Below are 17,752 nucleotides of genomic sequence, written 5' to 3'. Positions count from 1 at the left end.
CCACGCTTCCGAGAAAAGCAACCGGCGCGTCGTAGGCGAATTTCATGGCGGTTCAACAACAAAAACTGCTGACCAATGAAACTAACCCGCGGAACGTCATGTGAAACAACATTTTAACTCCAAAACTAAAGTTCAAACTAACATTGTTCCAATCAGTAAATATGTAGCCAATAATACCGGCAACTCGCAAACGAAGCGTTTGCGTACCTATCTTTATATGCACTTTTTCTCTTTCTTTTGGTCGTCGATTATGCAATTACAATTATGCGACCTAATTTCAACTTAAATTTCAATCTTTCAGCAATATACATGATACACATAAGATAATGAATCTTTGCACTGAAAAAGTAATCTAAACATTAGCTTCAATAAATTATCAATTAATCACGTTTGCTATCCCAGAAAAATACATACTTTTCATTGCATCATATATTTATAAAATTTTAAAAACAAAATAACTGCTAACGTAGAAAATAAAACGATCAAAATACAGCAACCTTCATCAAATTAAAATTTAAACATTCTATTCAATATACGGAGAAACTAATTCTAAATATCATGTATGCTGTTTAGACCAAAATGGAAAATCTATGATAAATTACAAACAAGACAGTAATTATATATTGCGTTGAAATCACTGAGTTTTATTATGTAAATTGGAAATATGTCTGTACTTTAATTGTTTATACTATGTATGGACTTTTTACATACACAATTGAATATACATATTCACTGCGTCCTAAAACTTATTCGGGTGATTTATTTCGTAATCATACAGTAAGTAAGAAATCGGACTTTCTTTGACTATAAACGCCATATCCATACCATCAACGCCCGTCTCCAATCATCTTATTTTGAGGGAGTGTTGAGACAACTTTGAACGCAACTCACTAACTAATAGCAAAATAAACACCTTATCGATCTCTAAAGTTCTTCTATTAAAAAAATAATTAACCTGCTGTACCATACCATAATATAACTTTGAATTGAAAAATCTAGCATATTTTAGTTGATATTGAAAATCGTGGATTTAGGCCACCAGTAAAAATCCATTTGTGTATGCAAAATCCCATTAGAGCAAACTAAATGTCACCCAATTAACGGAAAAGTACAAGTCAAAAATACATATTTTAAAAACATACTTTTTGGTAACTATTTGCGTTAAATACCAGACTGTTAATACCGTTTTGACGGGACGAAACTGTTATAACACATAAATGGTGACGACAAATAAAATAGATTAAAAAGTAAACTGAGTAGAAACAAACAATGAGACTATAATATCAAAGCAGAGCATATTAGAACAAACTTCACAGTTACGTTGAAATGAACACAGTTTTGAATTCTTATCATGAATAATAAATAATAATGAAACAGAACGTTGAATCCGTTGCTAAATTATATCAAAAAGATAAAAAATGTACTTACATGATTATGACCAGATCAATTGACCCTTTTTTATACAAAATATATAAATTCTGCAAACTAATTTGCATCCACAATTAGACAGAGATCAATGTTTATTCAGATTATAAATCATCTGAATAACAATAAAAACACTTCTCACATTTGGAAAGTGAAAATAATTTGGCTACTTTAAATTGAATGCGTAGAAAACTGTCAACAATGAAGAAACCAGTCATAAACTCTTCTGATATAAAACTATTTGGCTTATTGAAAATTTTAGTCAAACATTTGCCCATTTTTCAAAAGGCTCATACTAACAGAATGCTATCCTCATTACTTCAAGTTGATTTCAACAAATATGTTCATTTGAGTTAAATATATCTAATTGCAGACACATTTCTATATTTCCCCTATATATATACATACAGATTGCGGCACGTTTCACTATATACGCGCGGATTTCAAGAACGACCTTTGAAATTAACCTAATTAATACTACAGTAAGAATCACAGATATTGTTAATTTTAATAATTTTGAAGCATCAGGTCTCATTACTGGACGGCATCCCTAATGTGTACCCTCACTCAATATTACTGTGATAAATAAGCAGTATTTTTTCGTTCTTGGCATCTGCATGTAATTATCAACTTTGCGGCCCCCTATAAGGTATTATGTCAAGTAGAGTTGGAAATTTGGAAGTAATATCTCCTATTGGATAATTTTGGGAACGCATTAGTTTAAAAATCAGCTATTGTCTGCATTCATTTTACAACACTACTGCAAATTCCGTGAATGTAAAATTAATAAATCTGCAGTGAGTTGTTTACAAATTGTTATCTTTTTGTATATTCGTAGATAATTTTTTTGTAACAAAACTTTTGCAATCAAAATTGGGTAAAAATTTGCGCTGTTTAACATAAAAAATTCCGATAAAAACAATTATTCGCGGTTTAGTCGTTCGAATTTATAATAAAATATCTAGTTATCACAATCTACATTCGTGAGCCCTTTTGCTGTAAAACTTTCGCTCTGTCTTCCCTTTCCCCCCGTACTTCTGCACCTTCAGGGACTCCATATTCCCTACTTACTACGCATAGAAACTCAGCATGTTCATCTTGACCATAGTTATACTGTGAACCTATATTAACTAATTGTTCGAATTTCCACCCATCTGACATAGTAGAAACCATCTATAAGAGTGTTTAACTTAATAATAATTCCATTCACTTGTAAAACACGGCCGCAATTACTATGCTTAACTATCAATAAACTTACTTGCGTTAATTCGTCTTCATGACATTGCAAAACCCTATACACATGTTTTTTGCCTCCTTTTCCATAGACATTGTCCCTTTGTCCTATTCGTTCTTTTATTAATGTGATTAATTCTGCTATATTATAAAATTCAGCTTCTTCTAAAATACCTTCTTCGGCTAAACCTTTATTTAGAACCAATTTTCCATGTCTAAGATAATTCAAAACTGGTGAGAAATAATTCGGATCTCTATCGATAAGATAGGCACCAGTTTCATCCTGGAAATAATAAAACAGTGATAACATTTTAAAACAATCAACAAAGTATCAATATAATATCTTGATGATTTTTATACATACTCTACACTTTTGTAAACCTGCTTCTAAAACGATTTAAAATTTGAAAAAAAAAACACCTTTCACTTAATTGAAAACAGATATTTTCCTTATTTTTAACGTGATTTTGCATTGTTAAAATGCCTTTCCGATTAATGTTTTAGCGTGTTATGTGAGAAGCCAAGAAAGATTTTTATATTAAAAATTGTTCAAATATATAACATATAAAAGTAAATGTATGTATTGAAAAGAAAAAACTAATGACTAGTGACGCATGCAAGATAGTTTGAACTACTACATTCACCATTTTGTGTACATAATTTTTTCAATACTGTTTTTACTAAGCTCTTAAGTTACTGTCAAGTTCTTATTGCATACTTAGAAATAATTGCTGCGTTTCTTCATCGCCGTCATTTTGAACTTATTAAATAATGCAAAGAGTTAAATAAAGTTTTAAATTTTAAGCAAATTTGATTCACTTTTCTTTTAGTAAAGTAATTTTAAATGAATAATTAAATTAAAGTATTTTTTTAAATCAAAACATGTGAGTTGAGTGTATTTATTATTTTCAGCCCGATTATCTTACTGGACCTGTTGACATGGTGTTTTACATGGTGTAAGTTTGTGTTTCCAAGCTGCTTATTTTGCTACGTCACCTCGAATAAACAAATACTCCATAAGAAATAAATAATATCGATATCTATCTAGTTTCATTATAATAAATAGCAGCTGGTACGTGCCTACTATATATGCACAGACCTTGCCTTCATCAGTTAACAATAGTGCCATTGTACTCAGATCTTTGCTTCTGTTAAATCCAAGGATATACTTACGATATATTTGGAAGATTCTTCTTTAATGCTGTTTGCGACTGAGAATTATATTTTTCATTCTTTCATTATCTACTGATTTTATTGTTTCAACGATGCACGCAGCATGTTTATTGGTCCGGAAATTACCGGAATGCGAAATAATTTTCCCATTCAGTGACACCGTTATAATTTATTTAATTTAATGCATTTACTAAAGTACTTTATTCGGTGCGTAGAAGAAATAATTATGAGCACGAAAGCTTTATTGGGGGGCTATTAGCGCTAAAAGTAACCTCCTTGAGTGGATGAATGGATAAACAGGGATTATCTGGCGCCAATTAATTGCTGCTTTATCTGAACTTTGCACATTCGTATATAGGCATAAACTTAAATGTTTTTGGTACATTATATATGGTATTAAGTACTTAAGTTAGGATCTTAAAATTATATTTATTGAAAGAGTTACTGTAAAGCTCTGAATATTCTGCTGAAGCAAAATATATGCTTAAAGCACAGTTGCTGAATTCAATATCAAACGCTATAGTTACAAAAGCATCATTTAACTTGGTCAACATAAACTTGCACCTGACTGGGATTTTTGTAATTATAATGATGAGGAAAACTTGCCAGACCATAAAGACACCGTCAGTGAATACTGGCATTTCAAACTATCTCCTTCAAGCAGTAATTACGTTTTAAAGAACTTAATAAAGGAAAGAATAATAAAACAATTCTTACTTTGTCTGTGTCTAAATCACTATCCTCTTGCACTAGTCTGTATAAAAACGATTTTGGGTCTCTAGACAGTGTAGTTTTCGTAGTTAGAAAGTGCGTTCCACCAACGTTAAGTTTCACCCATTGCTTACTTCCATTTTTTATAGAACAATTATTAGTTTCAGTCGAATTTGTATTATTTTCAGCCATTTTCATAAAAACTGTTTTTGGTTGATTGTATGAAGATAGCCAACAACTCTGACAGCATCAACACGAAATCTAGTAAAGCGAAGTCAGCTAATAATATTACAATGAACAGTCTTGAAATAAACATAATTAGAAAGAGACAAAGCGTTTCATAGAATATAGGGGCTATTTAGTTTTTAATATTATTAATAGTAATATTAACATTTTGAGGTATTTACCTTACGGTAGAGCTTCAAATTCAAATAATTAAAAATATGTCAGAAACGTTTGCTTCAATAATGTATATTACACAATGCTCTTGTGCCTAAATAATTTGAAATGATAATATCAAATAAAAATTAAAATAATCGCAATTTAGATATGGACATTTTCGCATTTTGTAGGTTTTAACATAATAAAGCAATTTAACAATAACCTTCTTTTACATTAGAGTTACACATCGATCTGCCATCGGTACTACACATGTAGACCTCAGTGATATGGTCTTATCTTGGTTCCACTCATTCAACCTGTTCTGTATATCCATTCAGATTCATTTTAACAGGGTATTGAAATAAAACCATTTCATTAGATAACTTTTTTGTATTTTAATTTTGTCAGCAACTTACACTAAACATACCAATAAAAACTGGTACAAATTAAAAAGTAGTGATTCGTTAATCAGCATTGCCAATAAATCAATTTAGCAAGTAGCACTTTTTTGAGCAACCAAAAAGCAAATTATTTTCTAACAATCTAAACAAAACATAAAACTTTAATAAAACTTTTACTTTTCAGCATATAACGATAATTTAATAATCTTTTAGTGTGGACGTAATTTTGTAATCGGTTGGACATAAATTCAACTTGAACAGACCCAAAAAACAATATTCAGAGCCGATTTCTTTCCTACTTGTTTAACTAAGTTATTAAACCCATCTTTCTGATCTTCGCAAACACGCAAAAAATCTCGCATGTACATTAATTTATGGCCATATACAACCATGATCTTATTGACTTCATCAACAGTACCACTATTTGTATCTACTACGCGTGAATCTTCATTCAGTCGCGAATATTTACTGATATCCAATTTTGGCACACATTTATCAATTTTGAACCAAGTGTACGTTTCAGGACACAACAGGTACGATGGATTCAGCTTGCCTTTATAACGCATTTTTGGACATGAATGTATGTAGAATCCCATATAGTAATACTTGAAGTTTGGGATTTTATTCTGCAGGTCCAGCACCAGTTGAATTTCCCTATAATTAAACGATTCAAATATAATCAACTCAAAATTAATATTTTCAGTTACCTTAATGATCCATATGTCCCAAGAGTCAAGTCCCTATAATCTGGATCATAAAAAAAGTATACGGAACTAAGACAACCTGGGAGTATATCAATAACACCAACGGCAATCAGTTTATCGTCTATCCAGTATTGTTGATGGAAAGATCCATATCCTGGACCATCAATACCATTCGGGAATGGTTTATGCTAAATAAACAGAACATCTCGTAACGATATTTCCGATTTAAAAATTATATACAGGGAGACCCAAATATTAGCATACACTTAAAAAAAGAGAAAACTGCCCCTCAAGCGCATCATTATTGAAATGCAAAGATTTTATTATTTTTTCTGGTTTTTAGTTATTTTCCTTACTTCTTTAACTGAGTTTCAAATGCTATTTTAGATAAGCACATGAACTTTCGAATTTCACATTGTACTACTAGGTACATATTTTTACGTCAGTCCTGTAAATTTTGATTTGAGAAATATTATTTTGCCCCTAACTCCTAGTCTGTTAAGAGAAATAACAAATTTGAAAAAAAGCAGTTTGAAAGGCCAAACCCGGTACAGAAAATATATTCGTAGTTAAAACCTGTAATGTTACTCATGAAAGAGACAAATTTAATTTTATATAAAAACGATGGATACCAAAGTAAAAAATGCACAATTGAAATACTAATTTTTGATTTTAGTACCTAATCAATATTAAAAAAAAATTTAATTGTAAGAAATTACTAAATAATTGCCCCTAGCCTATTTATTGGTTTATATAAACGTATTCATATCATAAGATGCATACATATTTTCTTTAAAACGGCTCAAATAGAGTACATTTTTTGTGCAGTAAACAATGGCATTTCAAAATATGATTTCATATTGCGATTTGTTCATAAAGTAGTTAAGTATGCATAAGAAGTGTCAATTGTCTACCTCAAATAGACCTTCACATACAGTCAAAAAAAAAATAATAATAATTTAAGCCCTACCTACTAATATATAATTTTATCATTTTTTTCATCAAAACGCTGTCATACTTTGGGTCAATCGATTTATGGTATTATACAATAAATAAAAACAACGGTAATTTATTCTGCACCAAAATGAAAGCACATTTTAAATTTGTTGAACAATTTGAACTCGAACTCGAACATCGAACATCGTAGTGGCTTTTAAGAACGTTTCAAATGGTTCAATACAAAGAGCTACATTTACACACATGACTCAAATCAAACTGAATAAAGTGATAAGAAAGCGAGGCTTAACGATTATTATATTTTCAGTAGTAATGCCTTGTTCCTGAAAAAAGAAAGAATTCACAAAAAAACCAACATTTTGTTTTATATTTATCAACATATTTCCTAGTTTTAGATTATCATTAAATTATAACTTTAATTATTTAACAATTTACGATATATATCTTGTTAGCTTCATTCATGATCTGTCATTGCTTTCAAACTTTGAATTTTTATAAATGTTTGGATAGTTTTACAATCACCTGTGATGTAACGTTTAAATTGATTTTCAACAATACTGCGCCGCTACTTTACCGTACATGAAAATGTACTACCTCATTTGCATTTTTAAATGAGACACCCTGTATATCGATTCCCAAAAAAATCAGAAAATATGTAATTGCACATACAAAAACGATATTATATACATATACGGTGTCTCATACAAAAAAATTAAAAATGGCAAATTTGCCGCAACTTTCTCGTATAATTAGTATAATTTACTTCATATATAATTTTTCAGATATTTAAACTTTGAAAAATATTCTTTAAAAACAAAAGTAATACTTTCAACAGACTTCTCTGAGCAAAATAAATAAAACTCAATATATCGAATTTGAAATCTTAGATGCATCATTCTACTGATTTATTCAACAAATAGTTCGAACCATATTTTTAGGTTTATACTCAATACGCATACTATTCCATTAGATTTAACAGATAGGTTCTTTTACCAGACGTAAATTTATATACTTTTGGGGCAAAGAAAAAGCTTAAATCACGTCTGTGTATTTTCTCACAAGAAATATTCTAGATATTCTAAGGCAATATTGAATTATTTGAAAATCTACTTTCAATATGTTATGATTGTGTAACAAAACAGAACAGTGCATTTTATTGACCATCAAAATTCGCTTTCCTGCTTCATACTGTTATAGAAGCTTTCTTCTTATCCCACAAAAGATGTATGAATTTGCTTCAAAATGATATAAAACAATTCGCAGTAGGTAGCAACTAATTAATCCACAAAAACCGTTCAGGTTTTCAAATATTACAATTAAAATGATTTGAAAAATTGAATGCGAACAAAATTTGAAAAAAGTTGTCATTGCGAAAAGGTACATTTTCAAATAATTTTTGAAATAAATTATTATTGCAGCATTATTTCTGAGCACATAAACAAGCACCCATTAGGAACTTTCAAGACCAAAATTAAATGAACCATTGAATAAATTTCAACAGTATTATTGACCTCGGAAAAAAACAGTGGAAACAAAGCAGCCACATACTGTTTTAGCAATCATTCAAGCTAAATTTATAAACGAATAAAAAAGGAAATGTGCATTTATTTTGGGATTTGCAGATTAGAACAGTTTACCTTGAGAGTGACTTCTTAATTAGTAAATATCAAGCAGAGCAAGAATACCTTTAGTGGTGTACTAACTAGAAATTCGTAAAATGAGTCGTCGTCGCAATCATCGGGACGTTCATTATGTACGGCCATCTGATACTTTTTAAAGAGGTCAGAGCTCTCTCTGAACGTTTCATGGCTTACGTCCATTCGTTCCAGAACTAGCTAAGAAATACATTTGCTATTAAAATTAATCTACCCTTTGAAATATTCTGTAGTAAAAAAACTTTTCACTGTCACAAAAGAGAGAGCCAATCACCTTTAATCCGGGAAATTTTAGTCACCAAAAAATAGTTATTCCTTTACTCTGCTTGGCTTGCAATTTTCATATTTTTAAATACCTTAAGAGGTGATGAAACTAAAAATCTCTCAAAATTGCGAACAGTCCAACGCTCAGGTGGATCATTGTGAACAATACTTTGATACTTAAAATATAACTCAAACTCGACATCTTTTACTTGCTTCCATTCTTCGCCACGAGTTGTGGAGATTAGCTTAAGCTGCAGGAAAAAAAGAATAACTATTCATACAACTCGTCTATAGCACCTTGATGTTAATAAACTAATGACTACAAACAATACCTTTAGATTATGTTTGAAAGAGGGCTGTACGTCTTCTAAAAACTGCCTCAGTGACTTTTCAGTTCCATTTGATTTAGGGGCTAATGGAAGCTGTTCACCTTTCAGGGATAATTTATCTTTTTTCTTTTCTAATCGTAACAGCTTAGCCTTTTTACATGGAGGTCGTGTAGGATCTGCACCAGTGCCCTCTTTAAGACCTTTCTTAATATATTTCGGCAGACTGGATGTATTTATGGAGTCTGCAAATGCTGCTTGCCTTTAATCGTGTTAATCCACTTTTCGGTACAAGCTTTTTTACTGCTTACCATTTGATTTCTTAGTACCATTATCAATAGATGTTTGTGCCAAATGTTTATCCCCATCTGTGTCTTTCACCTCGTTGTATGTAATATTATTCAAGTTTCCTTCTTCAGTAGTTATTTCTTGGTATAAATCAATAATTGTGCTCACTTTGTTAAAGCCTAAATATCGAAAATGAATATCGGTTTGCTGTATTCCTATTTTTATCGAATTGATTACCCGGCATTTGAATAGTACTCTCATCTTGCTGATGTGTATATGTATTTTTATTAAAAACTCCATCATTGAGGAATTTGTTAAATTTCTTCATTATCTTTTTGTGGGATTTGTTTAATGTAAACTGTGTAGTATCACACCTTCAACAAAAGTAGTATACTAAGTATATCTGTGCCACAATTTTCAAACTTCTACTACAATTTAAAATATTGATTGATTTATCAGTAATACTGACGCAACTTTAAGTATGCACTTATTTCCGTCCGTATACGCTATCTATTTTCTACAGCTACACATTCTTAACAGTTATAATACTTGCAGGAATACCTAATGGCATATTGGGGGCAGCAGGTTTCATTCATTATCGGTTTATAACAGTATTTACCAGATCTCCTCCAACCTCGATCAATCAAATCCTTATAATCTTCAACTGTTAGTTCTTCAGTTAACATCCCTATAAAAAATATAATATTCTGCTAGGAGTATGAGAGATTGATCCGAAAGCAAAAACGTAAATGAAAGCATTTTTTAATTATTTAGTACTAAAGTGCACAATGTATAAAGCAGTTTAATCAAGTAACATTTTTATAAATATCACTGAATTAATTCGTCCTCTTGACTAAAATAAATCAAACTCAATCCAAAGAGTCGGTATTACGTTATCCCTGTACATTAAATGTGCTGTTTCCTGTTCTTTTTTTTTCTTTGAAGATTGGGGCCTTTTTTGAAAGTGTTGTCAGTGCATTTTCCTCAGATTTTTTTTTATATTACTTACATACATTTTCTTGTAGTAGTTGTAGCAACACTGAATACCTACAGATAATTTCTCATTTTCTCAATAACTTCTCCTATAACTCTTCTTAAATAAGTGGCTTATTTGCATAAGATAATTTGAATCAAATTACATTTAAAAAAAATCACATAAAATCGATTTGTTCTTTTTTTACATACATACCCACGTTAACACAAATTAATTTTGATTTATTTTGAATTTTCCTTTAAAGCACCTAAAATCAAGCAGCTTCAGTGAAAAAAATCTGGATTCTCCATTAATTTGCCGAAAAAACAAGACTTTTGAAAATTTTTTAGCGACCCTGTATATACCATGGAAAATGAAATTGGTGTTGTATAAATATAAATATTTGCTGAATCTGTTTAATTCTAAGTGTACTTTAAGGAAAAATTCAAAACTCGGCGAGACATAAAGTACATGAGCACCACAAAACACCTCTGAAGCACCAAGCATTAAAAAAAATAACAGACGCAAATAATGGTTTATAAAAAGATACGGTAAACGCGTAATTCTGCAAGGAATGTGTTCGAGATTAGTTGATCAAGGAAACTGATTGAAAGCTGTAGAATTCATCAAGTGTTTCTTACCAAAAGACATGCTCCCTGAAGAACTTTTGCAGTAACCACATTTGTGTTGTTCAGGATCAGAGAACCACTGAGCCAACGATTTAGCACTTAGATCTACACTCATAATTTTATCTGATTTAACCTTAGTTGAATTCAAGAAATGTGCGTAATTAATTGTTATTCAACTTCAGTTACATAAGAATAATGCAAAAGGTAGAAAAGAAAAATTCCTTTGTTTTCTATTTATGGTTTCTGCAACTACTTCTGCTGTCAGTTGCCACTGTCAACATTAGAAACCAACAAAAAACAGCTGGTTTTGTTATTGCCCGAGGAAAAGTCGTTTTGATACATTTGACACTACCGCATTTAAAACAGAAAATAACAGTTTGTTAAATTTAAGTTAATAACACTTATCAGTCTACTGGTACTTTAATTTAAAAAATTTTTAAAATTGTAATAATATATTTTTATGATGATTTGTTTAATTCATATTCCGTCATTTATAGCTTGCTCTCTTTCTATTCCGTTAACCGATACAACTGCAAACTGCTTCACATTTCGCAGCTTGTCTACTTGTCCACAGAACATACCCCCTGGGGGGGATATTTTGTGCTACTTGTCTTCATCTATGATTGTCGTTTGTCGTTTGTTGTTTCTGTTTTCATTCCGAATCCATTTCATTGGTAACATATTTGTACAAGTTTCTTACAATTTCGTCCAGTTTAGTAGTGTTTGAACCAGTTCACATACAAAAGTCGATTTAAAAATGAGTTCAGAATCAACCCCAACGAAAACGTTTGCACAACAACAGGCAGAACGTATGAAGAGGTTAAGAGAGCTCCATCGCATGCGAAATGAGGCAAGAACCCACAATCATCATGAAGTGGTGGCAGAGGATGCTAGAAATAAGATGCCCCAGAACTGGGAAGCCAGGAAACGAAAGGCTGAATGGATTCTAAACGACCAGAAAGAACGGGAGGAGGCATCAAAAAATGGTATGTATAGCTACTAAATTTAGGGTATAGCCATGTAGCAATAGAAAAAGACCCTTAATTACATACTTCAATACAAAAAAGACCCATTCTTTGATTTCATCCAGTGTGTTCACACCAATTCCTATTACCTATTATCAGCGATGTTTAATGTATGGCTCATTTCAAGCAAGGTTGAGGAGAGAGCGGGGTGTCGTAAGTTAAAAGTAGGAATTTCCATTATTTATACACATCTGTTTCTAAGCTAAGCATGCTAGTTTGGATGCTTTTTTAACTTGTGAAAGCGTGGGGTGACTCCTACTATTATACGTTCTTTACATTTACCAGTTTAGTTTATACGTGTGTTATTGTTTTCACAATTTACACGTGCAATAAATAGGTTTTTTGTTAAATCAGTTAAACTAGAGCACTACCATTCATTGGACAAATTTATCTAGCGGTAATGGGAATAATCGAGATATTACCAGTAGGTATCTCCAATCCAATAGCACTCGAATTCTATCGAATTCAACATAATGATTATTTTTAAACTCATTTTTGTGGATAATTTCTGAAAACATACTTTTATGAATCCTAGTTTTAGGCTGCTTTACATATTGTTTAATGTAGACTACTAAATGTATATGTATAAGAACCCTGTTGTATTTCATCAGTAAGTTAGACGATTTTTTCTTATAAGCAAGTTGTTTTTTAATTCTAGGCGAAGATTATGATAGAAAGAAGCTTTTGAATTTGACTGCCATTGATGCTGAGCGTCTGGAAAGAAAAAAGAAAAAGAAGAACCCTGACCAAGGATTCTCAGATTTTGAAGCAGCTACACACAGGCAGTATAACAGGCAAGTAATTACAGGACTTTTATATTGAGAGTATTAAGAAAATTTGATTACTAACCCAGTAATATTAATTGTGCCTTTAGACTCCGTATGTTTATTACATACTTTATTAATTAGTTGCTTTGTTTATTGTTTACAGATTAGTAAAGAACATGGCACCAAAAGATATGGAACGTTATGAGGAACAAAAAGAAAAACTTGGAGACGCTTTCTATGCAGGTCCACACACTATTGTGCACGGATTACACCAAGACAGACCCGAAGCTATAGACAATCTTGTAAAAAGTGTAGAAGATCAAATTGCCAAGAGAAACAAGTATTCTCGAAGAAGAATGCACAATGATGACGCCGATATTGATTATATTAACGAACGAAACGCCAAATTCAACAAGAAGTTGGAGAGATCTTATGGAGAGCATACAACCGAGATTAAACAGAATTTGGAAAGAGGAACAGCGGTCTAGATGTTCTTGGTTTAGTAGATGTGTGTGCAACCTTGATTTTTGTACAGTAAACTATAGAAAAAAGTGCATTGGATTTTATAATTATGTTTGTACCTTTAGTAAAGTTGTTTATTATTGAGTTCTGATAAGTTCCAAGTTTTGGCAATACATATGTATTACAAAAAAACATGCCTTTCCTGTTTATTTTTTTTATGAAAATAAGCATTTATTCAAAAATAAATAATAAATACAATATTTACATTCAACTTAAAACTTAAAAATACCAGCTATGTTACAAATTGTGTATTTGATGAGCAATTTATTTAATCAATAAAATAAGTTAAACAGCAGTACTTTTTAAACCTTGTTATCCTGTTCTGTCTCATAGAACCCAAGAATGAGCAATACCTGAAAAACGAAAAATATACAATTACATTTATGGAAGATGTCGAAATGATTCAAGCAAAACTATTGAATTGCGTAAACTTCAAATATTAGCCAAGCTTTTCAACATCCAATTTGAGATCTCTCCCATCCAGCATGTTCATTCATTGTTGGTCAAAGTATGTTTTAGATATTCACACACCACTTTTCAACAGAACAAGATTCGATTATAAATCAAATCCTGAAAAAATATCATGAGTTAAATGTGTGCTTGCTGTATTTTCCGTTAATTTAGTTAGTTTTACGCGAGCATGAAAGGAAAAAAATATTTATAGGGCGGTATGTTTTCGTAAATATTGTGAAATAAATCTTGTCTTGTTTATATTTGATATGTCCGCGTACAACCAAAGTGGAGGATCACAGCTTGTAAGTTTTGTAGCAAAAAGCAAATTTATTTGTTTAGCTGATCAAATTGTTTAAAGTTTTAATTGTATACAGCATAAAGAAATGTCGAGTGACTTGTAAAAAGTATTACACAATTATGTTGGCGTTTTAAGAAACTGCAAAACAAACGTTGAATTACATTTAGGAATGTTTTCCGGGCTTTGAAGCCGTGGTCTATCGGAATTTCTTCCTTCAAAACGTTGAATATTTATTCCTCAAAAGCTTTAACACAATTTTGTTATTCATATATTACGACAACGTTTACATGCAAACCCAAGTCAGTTTTTTTAAGTACAAAAAAGTCACACACAACGCAAATATCTTACGCCTAGACAGTCTTGGAGTCACGTGGATATGAATATTATCCCCTGGGGCCGCAGATACTGGAAATGAAAGAAAAGCCTTTAAAATTTAATCACGTTTATTAAAATAACATTTGGTTACCAAATGTACAAAATAAACAATTTGAGTCAACCCCTGTGCGAGTTATTTTACATTGACTTTATATCACATTTAACTCTTATTAACTAATATAAATGGTGGAGTATCGTACATTGCCGGAACACCTAGAACCTACAGTGGTAAAAAATAATCTAAATCACTGAATCACTTAAAAAATGGAGGAAGAATTATTTGTTTAACAGCAGTAATTGGCAAGTCCAGTCACAAAAAAGTAATTTATTTCATTTGTAAAGTTGCGCATTATTTATATAATTTGTTCTAAATGCAGCTGGTTCGGAACTATGTCTTTTGCTGGTTTTCGATTTTATGAAAACGCGTCCTCCTCTACAATGTATGATACTGCATTTTAAAACTCTGAATAATTTCTAGATTTAATCACCAACGGTTATCACTAGTTCGTCCCGACCAAATGAACGTTACACAGCCAACTTTGTCCTAACTTTAGAAGTGGATAAATTCTGATTACTTCGGGCGATTTCGTTTCTATTTGAAGCATTATTGAACGCCATTTGTTTTTTGTTCCTTGATGTCTTGATAAAAATTAAGTACCTCAGATCAATTTTCCACAGGGTGGCAAATGGAAAATGCAAAATTGCCGACAGTTCGGCATGCTTTTAATTGGACACAAATAAGGTCTTTTGGATCTCAACAGCAAAATATTAAAGATAAACCAAATAGCTCGAAACAATTTTCGATTTTTTCGGTTGTCTCTTGTATCTACAGGGTGGCTTCAAAAATCAACTTGTTGATCTTGCATTGATAACTTTTCTGGTCTTGGAGCAAGTTTCACGATCTTGAGCTCAAGTTGAAGCTAAAATTTCACAGGCAATGTAAAACAAAAATTCCATATATGTACAGGATTGCATGAAAAATGACTCATTTTTTGGGGATTCAGATCCCAGATTTTGGGGACAAAGAATTGGCCCCGAAATCTGTGATTCTAGCAGATGCAACTAAAGTGAAGTTCACTTTCAAATATTTCCTTAAGTCATACAACCCGGTATTTTGATTTTTTCGCTAGGCCATTAACAATTTTAACCTCAACATGAGTAATAGATTTAAAAAATCGGCTCAAGAGGGAAAAATATATCACTACTGGACCAAAAAGTTTTTTTTGATGCCACTATAAATAAACTTGATGGTAGAAAAATTGAATTTTTTTTAGATATGCGAAGGTATTGAGAAAAAAACGTCTTTTTGTCCACTGGTAACATGTGGAACGCTCACCAATTTTGCATTGTTTCATTTGCCAGATCGTAGAAACTATCTCAACTTTTAATCTTTTGCAAAAACACGCACAACTAACCGAAAATAAATTGCACTAAATAACGCTCCAAACAGAAATCAAATCGCTGAGCGATTAGAATTTATCTAGTTCCAAAATTTGTCCGTGTAACGTCTATTTTGTTGAGCATTTTATATTTGTACCCTCCGGCAACAAGCAAATAAATAACTACTCAAAACAATCATATAAAGTTGTGTACTGCAATGTTGAAAGAACATTGTTAGCCATAGCCAAACCTGTTATAAAACGGATTTTTTGAAGTATTACTTAGCTTCCTACTAGTTTTGAGTAGTTTTTATCAGTATCAATATTTAAAACAATATTTTCAAGTTGCCGCTCAATTACTCCGCAAGAATTATAATATATCGTTAATAAAAACTCTGCCTAAAAATATGCACTTATGGAGCATCGTTTGTATCATGTTATGTGTTAGGACACCAAGAACTAGCAAGAAATTTGAAGAACTTCACATTTAGGACGGCACATTTAAAACAAACCAAAACATTTGAACCTTTTTTCATAAAAAAATGTTTATGCTACAAATGGTTCCCCGTGTGTATTGTGAAACTATTGCCTTTTCCTTGTTTAAGGTTACTATATTTTCATTTATCACAAGTGTTAGTTTTGCAAAAACCAGAAAATTTGCTCAGAAATTCATGCGTCGCTGCTATTAGTGTTCATCGGCAACTGAATAGCATTAGGAGCGGACGCATTACTAGAAAGAGGAACTATGTTAGTTATATTTATCGCTTGGTTAATATTATTGGGTAACTTCAGTCTTCGTAGCATTTCACTCGTAGTCAGTGGGGAATGGTTAGTGATGTGCGGCAAGCTGTGAGCGCCGGAGCGAACACTTTTCCTAAGTGCATGGGCCGACTTTTGGAACATGTCGAAAGACACGTCCAGGTCAGCAGGATTAGGCAAATGCTTCAGAGCATCTAGTGTTAAATCTGTGACTCTCCTACCATGGTACACGCGGGGCATGTCACATTCTTCGCATTTGTCCAGATCTGGATGGTTGAGGAATGTACAAACAGTACAGTTCCACTTTGGGCGTTCTATTTCTTGGAAGTCGATCGTGTCGAGGTATCGACTCCTGGTCTGTCTGTGGTTCGATTGGGCAGGTCGAGTGGAGGTTGAGCGAGGATGTTGAGCACCAAGCAAAGGACCGGTGGGTCCTGTGTATATGCTATTGTAAAATTCACCTAGAAAATAACAAAAAATACATGAGAAATTGTAAGAAGCAGCTAGTCTTCGAAGTTGATAACAGCGGTTTTATCGAGGCATTGTTCCTTTGTACAGAAACGAATAATAGTGAAAACCTTGACTCCCTCTGCAATCTACTTTTTTCAAGGTTGAGACGTGCAGTTTCTATCGTTATTTAAGTTGATTATTTATATGGAGCAATTGCCCAAGTTGTTCCAATTCAAGCAACCAGCTTCATATCATTCCTCCCCAATCTAGCCCCTTTTATATTGGACAGAGTACAGTGTAAATCTGAACATATTCTGCCCTATTTAATTTTAACTTCTTCGAAAACCCATACATTTCAATAAGTACCACTTATGTGCAGTGTTTGTCTACATAAGTAAGAATAAAGTGGCAACTTTTCAATTATACTGTTCGTGAAAAAAATTATTTTGCTACTAAGCCTTTTCCTATCAAACTTTTAAACTTTAAATACGAAAAATGGTGTGCGTCAGGGGACGCTCGACAGAAGTGATAACTTCATAAATTAATAGAAACCATAAAATATTGAACTTGTTTAACGCATGATGGCAATAATAATTTTAATATT

At 31.9% G+C, this 17,752-nt stretch overlaps 4 protein-coding genes across 9 annotated transcripts in view; 1 reads left to right on the top strand and 3 right to left on the bottom strand.

The window, feature by feature from the left end:
- Positions 1-488: 488 nt before the first annotated feature.
- Positions 489-4,794, bottom strand: LOC109538363 (BTB/POZ domain-containing protein KCTD5). The gene is made up of 3 exons (XM_019905580.2): positions 4,549-4,794; positions 2,684-2,941; positions 489-2,598 (listed from the first exon to the last, which is right to left on the bottom strand). Exons 1-3 carry the CDS (start codon positions 4,738-4,740, stop codon positions 2,401-2,403), a joined length of 648 nt encoding a protein of 215 aa, XP_019761139.1. The 5' UTR covers positions 4,741-4,794; the 3' UTR covers positions 489-2,400.
- A 504-nt stretch (positions 4,795-5,298) lies between these two features.
- LOC109538352 (arginyl-tRNA--protein transferase 1) lies at positions 5,299-11,410 on the bottom strand. Of its 4 annotated transcripts, none has more exons than XM_019905560.2 (9): positions 11,133-11,410; positions 10,080-10,206; positions 9,756-9,892; positions 9,542-9,697; positions 9,237-9,484; positions 8,997-9,155; positions 8,671-8,820; positions 6,032-6,216; positions 5,299-5,978 (listed from the first exon to the last, which is right to left on the bottom strand). In XM_019905560.2, exons 1-9 carry the CDS (start codon positions 11,233-11,235, stop codon positions 5,573-5,575), a joined length of 1,671 nt encoding a protein of 556 aa, XP_019761119.2. In that variant the 5' UTR covers positions 11,236-11,410; the 3' UTR covers positions 5,299-5,572. The 4 variants fall into 4 exon arrangements, with proteins under 4 accessions (XP_019761119.2, XP_019761120.2, XP_019761121.2 ...); XM_019905561.2 differs by having other exon boundaries at positions 9,237-9,475; XM_019905562.2 differs by lacking the exon at positions 8,671-8,820.
- Positions 11,411-11,702: 292 nt separating this feature from the next.
- Positions 11,703-13,729, top strand: LOC109538282 (pre-mRNA-splicing factor Syf2). Its single transcript, XM_019905451.2, has 3 exons — positions 11,703-12,106; positions 12,804-12,939; positions 13,076-13,729. The coding sequence occupies exons 1-3, from the start codon at positions 11,878-11,880 to the stop codon at positions 13,398-13,400; spliced, it is 690 nt and encodes a 229-aa protein (XP_019761010.1). The 5' UTR covers positions 11,703-11,877; the 3' UTR covers positions 13,401-13,729.
- Positions 13,493-17,752, bottom strand: part of LOC109538280 (TGF-beta-activated kinase 1 and MAP3K7-binding protein 2) — a 55,227-nt gene continuing 50,967 nt past the window's right edge. For 2 of the 3 annotated variants that reach the window (XM_048663979.1, XM_019905448.2), the window contains exon 7: positions 14,611-17,159. In XM_048663979.1, the coding sequence (XP_048519936.1) occupies positions 16,609-17,159 (551 nt within the window). In that variant the 3' untranslated portion in view covers positions 14,611-16,608. Of the gene's footprint in view, positions 13,788-14,533; positions 14,591-14,610; positions 17,160-17,752 lie in introns of those variants that run through there. The other variant, XM_019905450.2, reaches the window with a different exon arrangement.

The sequence above is a fragment of the Dendroctonus ponderosae genome, unplaced genomic scaffold (genome assembly GCF_020466585.1).
Source record: "Dendroctonus ponderosae isolate FM_Combo_2020 unplaced genomic scaffold, Dpon_F_20191213v2 Dpon_F_20191213_2, whole genome shotgun sequence".
In the NCBI taxonomy this organism is placed as follows: domain Eukaryota; kingdom Metazoa; phylum Arthropoda; class Insecta; order Coleoptera; family Curculionidae; genus Dendroctonus; species Dendroctonus ponderosae.
The sequence above is the reverse complement of the archived record's forward strand: the minus strand, read 5'-3'. Positions and strand labels throughout refer to the sequence as shown.

Excerpts from the sequence above, each read along its gene's own strand:
- LOC109538363 (XM_019905580.2), bottom strand. The coding sequence starts at position 4,740 with ATGAAAATGGCTGAAAATAATACAAATTCGACTGAAACTAATAATTGT. Across the intron at positions 2,942-4,548 it reads GTGATTTAGACACAGACAAA|GATGAAACTGGTGCCTATCT; the intron begins GTAAGAATTGTT and ends TATTATTTCCAG. Across the intron at positions 2,599-2,683 it reads ATGAAGACGAATTAACGCAA|ATGGTTTCTACTATGTCAGA; the intron begins GTAAGTTTATTG and ends ACACTCTTATAG.
- LOC109538352 (XM_019905560.2), bottom strand. The coding sequence starts at position 11,235 with ATGAGTGTAGATCTAAGTGCTAAATCGTTGGCTCAGTGGTTCTCTGAT. Across the intron at positions 8,821-8,996 it reads TAGTTTCATCACCTCTTAAG|CTAGTTCTGGAACGAATGGA; the intron begins GTATTTAAAAAT and ends TGTATTTCTTAG. Across the intron at positions 6,217-8,670 it reads TAGTTAGTACACCACTAAAG|CATAAACCATTCCCGAATGG; the intron begins GTATTCTTGCTC and ends CTGTTTATTTAG.
- LOC109538282 (XM_019905451.2), top strand. The coding sequence starts at position 11,878 with ATGAGTTCAGAATCAACCCCAACGAAAACGTTTGCACAACAACAGGCA. Across the intron at positions 12,107-12,803 it reads GGAGGAGGCATCAAAAAATG|GCGAAGATTATGATAGAAAG; the intron begins GTATGTATAGCT and ends TTTTAATTCTAG. Across the intron at positions 12,940-13,075 it reads ACACACAGGCAGTATAACAG|ATTAGTAAAGAACATGGCAC; the intron begins GCAAGTAATTAC and ends TATTGTTTACAG.